Source organism: Thalassophryne amazonica, chromosome 23, assembly GCF_902500255.1.
Source record: "Thalassophryne amazonica chromosome 23, fThaAma1.1, whole genome shotgun sequence".
In the NCBI taxonomy this organism is placed as follows: Eukaryota; Metazoa; Chordata; class Actinopteri; order Batrachoidiformes; family Batrachoididae; genus Thalassophryne; species Thalassophryne amazonica.
In genome coordinates, this window is record NC_047125.1 from 26,470,070 (window position 1) to 26,480,532 (window position 10,463).

Sequence of the window (10,463 nt, forward strand, 5' to 3'; positions counted from 1 at the left end):
TACCCAACCGGTATCCAGACATTTGGCCAACGCCCATTTGGCCAACGGAAAGAATCTCACAGACAGAAAGACACTCCTTCGCAAATAAAAAACATGCCTTCACTTGCAAAGCTTGCATGTTTACACTCACACATCATCAACACATGACAAAGCCACGTATGAGTATGAGTCGAGCATGAGTCATGACCAACCCAGTGTGTGCATTGGGTGTTGTAGGTTGACAGTGTGAATTAACATATCGTACCACCTCGCCTTTTGTGACCAGTCTCCTGAGCAATACGAACCCATTTTACAAAAGATATAAAAGGAAACGCTGCTCTCCTCTTCCACTCTCTGCACATCTCCCACACTTCTCGTGGCCGTTCAGCCTTCGGTTTTTGTTGCTAACGCCTCAGTCACCCGCACGACCTACAACCATGACCCAGCTGGAGACAGCCATGGCCATTCTGATGAAGGTCTTCGATACCTATGCTGCTGGAGAGGGTAAAAAAGACACCCTGACCAACGGTGAGGTGAAGACACTGCTGGAGAAGGAGCTGCCTGGATTGCTCAAGGTATTGTCTTCCAAACAGGAGTATTTACAACACGCAGAAGTACATAGTATGTTTGCTGACATGTAATATTCATTCAGTGTGCAAAAGAATTCAGATTTCTGTCATAAATTTTCCCAATTATCCCATTTAACTTCACACTGAAAACAATTCTCTATAACATGACATAAATTATAAATAAAAACATCAAAGCCAACATAATGGGGGGGGGGACGACCCTTTCCAAAAACACAACTAAACAATCACTTCTACAGTCAGTTGTCTGTAGACAAGTCAGGAGATATGTATAGTATTTTATTACTTGGTAAATTCTCAATAACTGAGTGAAAGTGCAAGAAGGACACAGGTGAGGGAAGCTACCAAAACATCAATTTTAGTAGATTTTTCAGTAGATTTCTCGTATTGCTAACAAAACCAATTTTCTGTAGTCAAATATTACAAGAAAGAAGGACTTTATTTTGGAAAAACGCTAAAAACAAATCTTGACTCAAGTCTTCCACATGAAACTGGAGCTGAAGTCTCACACCTTTTAAAGAAAATCCTTCTCGGAATCACTTCACCATGAAACTGCATAGCTGGTGATGACAAGAGACAAAAGTTGCCCTATAATCACAGCCACAGAAGCATATCACTCCTTTACAGTTGTCATGAGTGTCTTGTGGCTTCCCTCGTGTGCCTCGTGTGCCAGTTTTATTTTTGCATACATAACCCTAGAAGAAAATGGCAATTAAGATTTTTTAAAAATGACAGAAATTCAAATAAATACAGTTGTACAACATATACTTGTGTCATGGTGGTTTCCCTCACTTTTCTCCACTGTACATATTTTCACTTCTCATAAAGTACCTTTGGTGTTTTATTTTGTTTTGTTTCTGTGTGCAGGGAGCAAAGAACCCAGGTGACGTGGACAAATTCTTGAAAGGGTTGGATATGAACGGAGACGCTGAGGTTGATTTCGATGAATTTATGGTGCTAGTGACCGCGCTCACTTGCATGTGCCATAACCGATGTTCCAAGAAGTGAACAGGGTGACGACTGCACCCTCAGGTGGAACCAAGAGTTGCCATTGTCAACAACAGCAAAAGCATTTACAGTCACTGTACACTGTACTGACAAATAAAAAGATTTATCATAATCGTCATATTGTGTGATGTCAATGTTATATTGTTTTTTAAATAGCAAGTTCATATCTGAAGTAATTTCTACAAAATTAGCAATTTTCCTACATATTATCATCCTTGCATTCAAACAAACATAACTATAAAGCTGTTACAAGACCGCATGGCCCCAGTGTCATTTTGAATAAAGAAAACAAAATGTTTCATGGTTTTTCAAAAGGTTTCTTAGCCAATAGTCACATTGTTTTTGTACAATTTCTTATTATCTTTTCCGGATGCCCCCTGGAGGCCTCGCTGGAGAGGTGTTCCAGGCACGTCCCATTGGGAGGAGGCCCCGGGGAAGACCCAGGACACGCTGGAGGGACTACATCTCTCGGCTGGCTTGGGAACACCTTGGGGTTCCCCCGGAGGAGCTGGGGGAGGTGTGTGTGGATCAGGAGGTCTGGGCGGCTTTGCTTGAGCTGCTGCCCCCACGACCCAACTCCGGATAAAGCGGAAGAAAATGGATGGATGGATGGATGATATGATAAATGGCATAAATGCAGTGCCAGTAGGGTTATTTTCAGCTCAGTTTTAAAATCTGCAGACACCTGGTGACTTATATGAACTCATTGAAAAGAAGCAGAGGCCCAGACCTAGGCTTTGGAAATAAAAGACCAGAGACCAGGGGCATTATGCAACACTCTTGACAACGTAAACAGATGTTGGAGGTAATACCTGAGCTTTCGTCTATTTACAGCTAAACTAAATAGTGTGACATCACAAAGACAACACTAGGATTTACTGATTCAAAGCAGTAGAAGGGAAGCTTTTATAACAGATACTTTGTAATCTGGCAAGTCGCTTAATCCCTTGATGAGGTACACTTTCCATTTGAAGAGGAAAACCACCTACAACCCACCAGAAGGCCGTGACCAAGTCTAACACCTTGTACAAACTCACCCTCTGCTACCCCCTAGTGGCTGACACACTTTCCAGTTTAAAAGCCAGGATTAAATAACCCTGTGTCTGAAATACGAGGTCTATTAGAAAACAAACCAACACTTTTATTTTTTTTTAAAAACTATATGGATTTCAATCACGTGCGATTACATCAGCCAACCTTGAACCCTCGTGCACATGCGTGAGTTTTTTCACGCCTGTTGGTTGCGTCATTCACCTGTGGGCAGGCTTTGAGTGAGCACTGCTCCACCCCTCCCGTCGGAATTCCTTTGTCTGAGAAGTTGCTGAGAGACTGGCGCTGTGCTTCATCAAAATTTTTTCAGGAACTGTGAGGCACATCCGAGTGGACACCATTCGAGAAACTCAGCTGGTTTTCAGTGAAAATTTTAACGGCTGATGAGAGATTATGGAGTGTTACTGTCGCTTTAAGGCAGTGATTTTCAACCTTTTTTGAGCCGGGGCACCCTTTTTATATTTACAAAATCCTGCGGCACACAACCAACCAAAATAATATTATAATTCTATTACCTCTGGTTTTGCGCAAAACCCAATTATCGCAATACAAAATCGATACACAAAACACCTCATTTCGAAAATCCTCAAGCATTTTGCGCTCTGATCTCAAGTAGGGCTGTCACGATTAGGAATTTCTGGAGACGATTAATTGTCAGACAAATAATTGCGATTGACGAATATATTGTCTATTTTTTTTTCTTTTTTTTCCCTTCTTTATATTTTACTGTTGTAGTATAATTACACAACTCTGGAAGAACGTTTGGCTTCTGTGAGTGGAGGAACTGGGAATGGTGCAACATTTTTATTTTTATCTTCATTTTACATACAGTCCCAACTTTTTCTGAATTGTGGTTGTTTCTGTTGCATTTCTGAAATTGTTTCTCCTCATCAGTCACATTTTGTGCTTAAACACTGCATTAAGCCCATATTGAACAAATAAATACCTTTGGAAAGTAACAGCTGTTAAAGTTCAGAGTTCTCACCTGCTTTTTGTGATGTGTGCATCTGAACATCACCACAGCTTCTCCATGTCAGGGTTGTTGTTTTTTTGTGGCTCAGTTCATTCATATATTCTCATTTTTAAAATATGTTTTTAAAGCTATTTGACCGTTTATTTCATCTCATGATCTCATAAATTCAGCATACGACACGCACATGGTGTGAACAGGACGGTAACGACAGAATCACACCTTTACAGAAAGTTCAGAGAAAAGTAAAGGCAGCTCCACGTTTTCGTTTTGTTAACATGTTCACTCCGGTTAAAATCCTCTCTCTGCTCCGCGCTCGCTGCGCACTGAACGTGTCGTGCCCGCATTCAGGAATCTCCCTCACACACTCCCTCCCTCGCAGTCTGCAGCCTGTTAACTCCGCGCGCGCGCACAGACACAGACACACACACCTACAGCTCCGCATTTTAGATGGCTTTTGAAGAAGACGGCACTGTTTTAATCGGCCGTCAGCCTCCTTGTTATTGTCCCGCCTTAAGACGAGAGCGAGGCTGCAGCGCAATGACGTCAGATTCTGAGTCATTTTATGCTTTGTGGATAAAATAAATAATTCACGGTAATCGCGAATATGAAAAATAATCGCGAATAAGAAAAATAATCGCGATTGACGAATATTGTAATAATTGTGACAGCCCTATCCACAGCACCCCTGACGATCGATCACGGCACCCTAGGGTGCCGCGGCGGTTGAGAATCAGTGCTTTAAGGACTTCCCACGGAGCGGGACGTCGCGCCGCGCTCTGAGGCGACGTTGCCAGCCTGTTTCGAGCTGAAAACCTCCAAATTTAAGCCTCTGTTGACCCAGGACGTCGTGAGAGAAAAGAGAACTTTCAGAAGAGGTCGGGATCAGCAGTTTATCCGGACATTCCACTGTTAAAGGAGATTTTGTAATGAAAGATGTGCGGACAGATTGGCACGTCGGCAGGCAGCCGGCGCGGTGCGCCGCCACAGGAAAAACACCTCTGTTGGAAGCCTTAAGGACAAATTGGAACATGTCCAGCTGTTAAACAATTTCTCAGATACTCACTCAACTGAAAGCCATCAAAAGCTGCCTGGTTTTTACAAATGGTTATCAACACGGAGGTGTTTTTCCTGTGGTGGCGTGCCGCACCGGCTGCCTGCCAACGTGCGAATCCGTCCTCATGTCTTTCATTGCAAAATCTCCTTTAACAGTGGAATGTCCGGATAAACTGCTGATCCCGACCTCTTCTGAAAGTTCTCTGTTCTCTCACGACGTCCTGGATCAACAGAGGCTTAAATTTGGAGGTTTTCAGCTTGAAACAGGCTGGCGACGTTGCCTAGGAGCAAGGCGCGACGTCCCGCTCCGTGGGAAGTCCTTAAAGCGACAGTAACTCTCCAAAATCTCTCATCAGCCGTTAAAATTTTCATCGAAAACCAGCTGAATTTCTCGAATGGTGTCCAGTCGGATGTTCCTTACAGTTTCTGAAAACGTTTGATCAAACAAAGCGGCAGTCTCTGAGCCATTCCTAAACAATGAAAAAATCGACGAGAGGCTGGACCACTCCTCACTCAAAGTCTGCCCACAGGCGAATGACGCAACCCACAGGCGTGAAAAAACTCTCACATGCCCACAAGGGTTCAAGCTTGTCTGATGTAATCACACGTGATTCAAATCCATATAGTTTTTGAAAAAAATAATAAGGTCTGATACTTTTCTCGTAGACCTCGTATACTTAATGTGCAGTCCTGAGTCGTCCTGTTTGTTGTCCTTGCAGCCTTCTGCGCGTCTAACCATGCAGTGAAACACAGACGGCTGGTAATCGGCTTGTCAGGTCACTGTGCTTAGATGCAACACTTTCTCTGTCCCTCTCTCTCTGGGGCATTACAAAGGCTTATAGGGATTTGGTGAGCACAGTGGAGGAGGATGTGATTCGGCCAGGTCCATAAGTATTTGGACAACTAGACAATTTGACTAATTGTGCCTCTGTTTGCCACTATAACGGAGTTGAAATGAAAATCTCCTTGCAGTTTGGATTTCTAACTTTCATTCAAGGCCAGTCTAAACATCAACTCCAGGACTGTTTTGAGCACACTCACTGGGAACACTAAGGATAACACAACCAGTGTCCTGTTCTACTTGTCATGGTTCGTGGTGGTGTGGCCTTAAAGGTTGTAGGAGGCATATGCAGACTCAAAGACACAGGTGTAGGATTAGGAAAAATGGCTTTATCTGGTAGGCAGGCAACAGGTTCGGTACACAGTGTATCAGTCAACGTAGTGGAGGTACGGGCAGGTAGCAAGCTGAGGCAAAGTCCAAAAACAAGCAAAGTTCCAAATACATGGCGTCAAGGAGTTCACAGTGCTGAGGCAGAGGCAAAGTCAAAAAATGAGCAGAGTTCAGGGATTAGATGAGGCGGAGATCGATAACACAAGCAAGGTCAGAAATACTACAAAACTAAACAGGACGATGTGTGAGGCTGGAAAGTGCAAAAATACAACAATCTGGCGAGGGACTGTGAGACTGTGAGGGCTTAAATACTAGTGGAAGAATCAGAGTGTGAAATGAGGAACAGATGTGCAGAAGGTGCCCGAAGGGGGCATGACCGGGGAAGACAAAGGTAAGTGCAAGAAAGTGCAGTAAGACAAAAGCAAAGTGAACTGGGGCAGGATAATTAAGTGACAAAAAACCCAATGGTACAAAACACTTGCTTGACAAACCATAATAAACGCGTAGAAACAAAGGGGCAAAACTAAGAACTAAGGTGGCAAGTCAAAGAGTGGAAAACCAGAAAACTAATGATAATAACTAAAACTAGAAAGGACCTGATATAGGAAAGTGAATACAATAAACATGAGAAAACAAACTATTGACTGAATAGAAAATAAATGATGAATAAAAACAAAACCAGAGACTACATACACAATAAAGGTAGTGCAATGAACGACTAAACCACAAATAAATGATAAACAGGGAATTAAAATGGTAACAAAAGCATTACACAAAGTAAAGAAAGGAACAGAACCAAACCAAGACTTGACAATGTATAATGATATGAAAAGTTATAATTGTAAAATTCTCAGCAGAAGCCTAGACCAAAATAAGGGGAAACCCAGACATGAATGAGCTGCAACAGATCCTGACACTACTGTCCTGTGTAGACAGTGTCACTGCTGATAACTGCATCTGATGATTTTCAAACAACAAGCCATGGATGACGCAGGAAGTGACTGGAGAATCTTTCCTGGATGCAGGAAAGATCTTGGTTTCCGGAATTATAACTGGAATGTTGTTAAATTGGGTGTGGTGTGATTCTGGGCTCTGGGTTCCAACTTCTTAAGCAAATATAGTTTAAACTTTGAAAAAGTTTAAAATGAAACTGGAGTCATATTTTATTGTAAACTGTGTTGTATCTATATTATCTGATTTTAGTTTTTTTTTATTGTTTGCTATAGTACATGTTGAGTATATTTATTAATAAAGTAAATAAACAGATTGTAGATGATTGTAACTCTTGCGACAACTGTTCATTCCTAATCTCAGAATTTCTCGCAAACAAACCAGTTGTCAAAAGTGGGTCCAAACAAAGGCTTTACTAACAATGATATAACTATAATACTAAAAAAAAAAAAAAAAAAAAAAAAAAGTGAAATTCACTTTGTCCAATTACTCAGTCAGTATGTACTAATGTCATTTAGGAACATGCTACCCAACCGGTATCCAGACATTTGGCCAACGCCCATTTGGCCAACGGAAATAATCTCACAGACAGAAAGACACTCCTTCGCAAATAAAAAACATGCCTTCACTTGCAAAGCTTGCATGTTTACACTCACACATCATCAACACATGACAAAGCCACGTATGAGTATGAGTCGAGCATGAGTCATGACCAACCCAGTGTGTGCATTGGGTGTTGTAGATTGACAGTGTGAATTAACATATCGTACCACCTCGCCTTTTGTGACCAGTCTCCTGAGCAATACGAACCCATTTTTTACAAAAGATATAAAAGGAAACGCTGCTCTCCTCTTCCACTCTCTGCACATCTCCCACACTTCTCGTGGCCGTTCAGCCTTCGGTTTTTGTTGCTAACGCCTCAGTCACCGCACGACCTACAACCATGACCCAGCTGGAGACAGCCATGGCCATTCTGATGAAGGTCTTCGATACCTACGCTGCTGGAGAGGGTAAAAAAGACACCCTGACCAACGGTGAGGTGAAGACACTGCTGGAGAAGGAGCTGCCTGGATTGCTCAAGGTATTGTCTTCCAAACAGGAGTATTTACAACACGCAGAAGTACATAGTATGTTTGCTGACATGTAATATTCATTCAGTGTGCAAAAGAATTCAGATTTCTGTCATAGGTTTTCCAAAATTATTTCATTTAACTTCACACTGAAAACAATTCCCTATAACGTGGCATAAATTAAATAAAAACATCAAAGCCAACATAATGGGTGAACCTTTCAAAAAACACAACTAAACAGTCACTTTTACAGTCAGTTGTCTTTAGACAAGTCAGGAGATACATATAGTATTTTATTACTTGGTAAATTCTCAAAAACTGAGTGAAAGTGCAAGGAGGACACAGGTGAGGGAAGCTACCAAAACATCAATTTTAGTAGATTTTTCAGTAGATTTGTCGTATTTCTAACAAAACCAATTTTCTGTAGTCAAACATTACAAGAAAGAAGGACTTTATTTTGGAAAAACGCTAAAAACAAATCTTGACTCAAGTCTTCCATGTGAAACTGGAGCTGAAGTCTCACACCTTTTAAAGAAGATCCTTCTCGGAATCACTTCACCATGAAGCTGTATAACTGGTGATGACAAGAGACAAAAGTTGCCCTATAATCACAGCCACAGAAGCGTATCACTCCTGTACAGTTGTCATGAGTGTCTTGTGGCTTCCCTCGTGTGCCTCCTGGTGTTTTCTTCAACATCCAGTAATTCTTATATATAACTGGTTTAAATCAAACTATTTCAAATCTAATAAATACTGTTCTATAAAGTATGTTGGTGTCTTCGTGGTTTCCCTCACGTGTCTCCATTTGTCCACTGTGCATATTTTCATTTCTCCTTCAGAAAATATGGTGTTATATTCAACATCTAGTTTGACAGTATGATTTTTATATATAACTAATTTGTATTGAAATACTAACAATTTACTAAGTATTATTGCACATAATGCATTGGTGTCTTAGTAGCTTCCCTCACTTTTCTCCAATTGTCCGCTATATTTTCACTTCTAAGTTAAACCTGTAGTTTTGTTCAGCATCCAGTTTGACAGTTTTATTTTTGCATAAATAACCCTAGAAGAAAATGGCAATTAAGATTTTTTTAAAAATGACAAATTCAACTAAATACAGTTGTACAACATATAATATACTTGTGTCTTGGTGGTTTCCCTCACTTTTCTCCACTGTACATATTTTCACTTCTCATAAAGTACCTTTGGTGTTTTATTTTGTTTTGTTTCTGTGTGCAGGGAGCAAAGAACCCAGGTGACGTGGACAAATTCTTGAAAGGGTTGGATATGAACGGAGACGCTGAGGTTGATTTCAGTGAATTTATGCTGCTAGTGACCGCGCTCAGTTGCATGTGCCATAACCGATGTTCCAAGAAGTGAACAGGGTGACGACTGCACCCTCAGGTGGAACCAAGAGTTGCCATTGTCAACAACAGCAAAAGCATTTACAGTCACTGTACACTGTACTGACGAATAAAAAGGTTTATCATAATCGTCATATTGTGTGTTGTCAATGTTATATATTTTTTTAAATAGCAAGTTCATATCTGAAGTAATTTCCACAAAATTAGCAATTTTCCTACATATTATCATCCTTGCATTCAAACAAACATAACTATAAAGCTGTTACAAGACCGCATGGCCCCAGTGTCATTTTGAATAAAGAAAACAAAATGTTTCATGGTTTTTCAAAAGGTTTCTTAGCCAATAGTCACATTGTTTTTGTACAATTTCTTATTTCAGAAGTAGTGATATGATAAATGGCATCAATACAGTGCCAGTAGGGTTATTTTCAGATCAGTTTTTAAATCTGCAGACAAACAAGCCATGGATGACGCAGGAAGTGACTGGAGAAACACACAGTGATTCTTTGTCTTTCAGCTTGTATCATGAGATCTCAGCGTGTATGTTTGAGGGACTGTGTCTTCAGCTCTACGTCACCATGGAGACATCATGGGTACTGCTGGAATGACTTTGTGGTAAATAGGGTTACATAAGTAGGCATGCATAAGAAATTATTTATTTGAAGTGGTGTTAGCTTGAACATCACAGCCACATGGTGTTGTGTGTTGGGGGGTTTGGCTGGACATTTGGGTGCTGTTTTCTTTTCTTTGCTCTCCAGGTGGTATGCAAACTGGTTTTCTCTGTGGAGAAGGTGCTGGTGGAAGAGTCCTTCATCCTCATCAGAACTATTGGCTGCACCTGTGGAGGATGTTCACGTGCAGGCCTAACAACTTGCAGCACCTGTGGATGATGCTCATGTGCAGACTTAAAGACTTTCAGCTGAAGCAGATAATGAGATGGCGTTCTGCATTTAAGCCATGAGTGATTTGAGCAGAATTGTCAGGAACTCGACCTTGTGACGTTCGGTTGTGAGACGCTGAGGACCGCGCCAGGGTTTGACACATCGTGCCTGTGAAGGAGGACGGGTGAGGGACACATGCTGTCAGCACACATCAGAGGTGATTATCATCTGAATAATCGTTAATAGTAATTTGGCGTTTTGTTACGCAGTATATTTGAACATTGATGAGAATTGTGCGGTTTGCTTCTCACTGCCGTGGCGTACGGATTGATGATCCTCCACCTGTTGTGAGAAGCTGCTCATTTACATAAGG

At 41.3% G+C, this 10,463-nt stretch overlaps 2 protein-coding genes across 2 annotated transcripts; both read left to right on the forward strand.

Annotated features, from left to right (window-relative positions):
* Nucleotides 1-188: 188 nt before the first annotated feature.
* LOC117505026 (protein S100-P-like) lies at nucleotides 189-1,692 on the forward strand. Its single transcript, XM_034164549.1, has 2 exons — nucleotides 189-554; nucleotides 1,434-1,692. The coding sequence occupies exons 1-2, from the start codon at nucleotides 417-419 to the stop codon at nucleotides 1,572-1,574; spliced, it is 279 nt and encodes a 92-aa protein (XP_034020440.1). The 5' UTR covers nucleotides 189-416; the 3' UTR covers nucleotides 1,575-1,692.
* A 5,821-nt stretch (nucleotides 1,693-7,513) lies between these two features.
* On the forward strand, nucleotides 7,514-9,343 carry LOC117504990 (protein S100-P-like). Its single transcript, XM_034164496.1, has 2 exons — nucleotides 7,514-7,853; nucleotides 9,085-9,343. Exons 1-2 carry the CDS (start codon nucleotides 7,716-7,718, stop codon nucleotides 9,223-9,225), a joined length of 279 nt encoding a protein of 92 aa, XP_034020387.1. The 5' UTR covers nucleotides 7,514-7,715; the 3' UTR covers nucleotides 9,226-9,343.
* The last annotated feature ends 1,120 nt before the right edge of the window (nucleotides 9,344-10,463 follow it).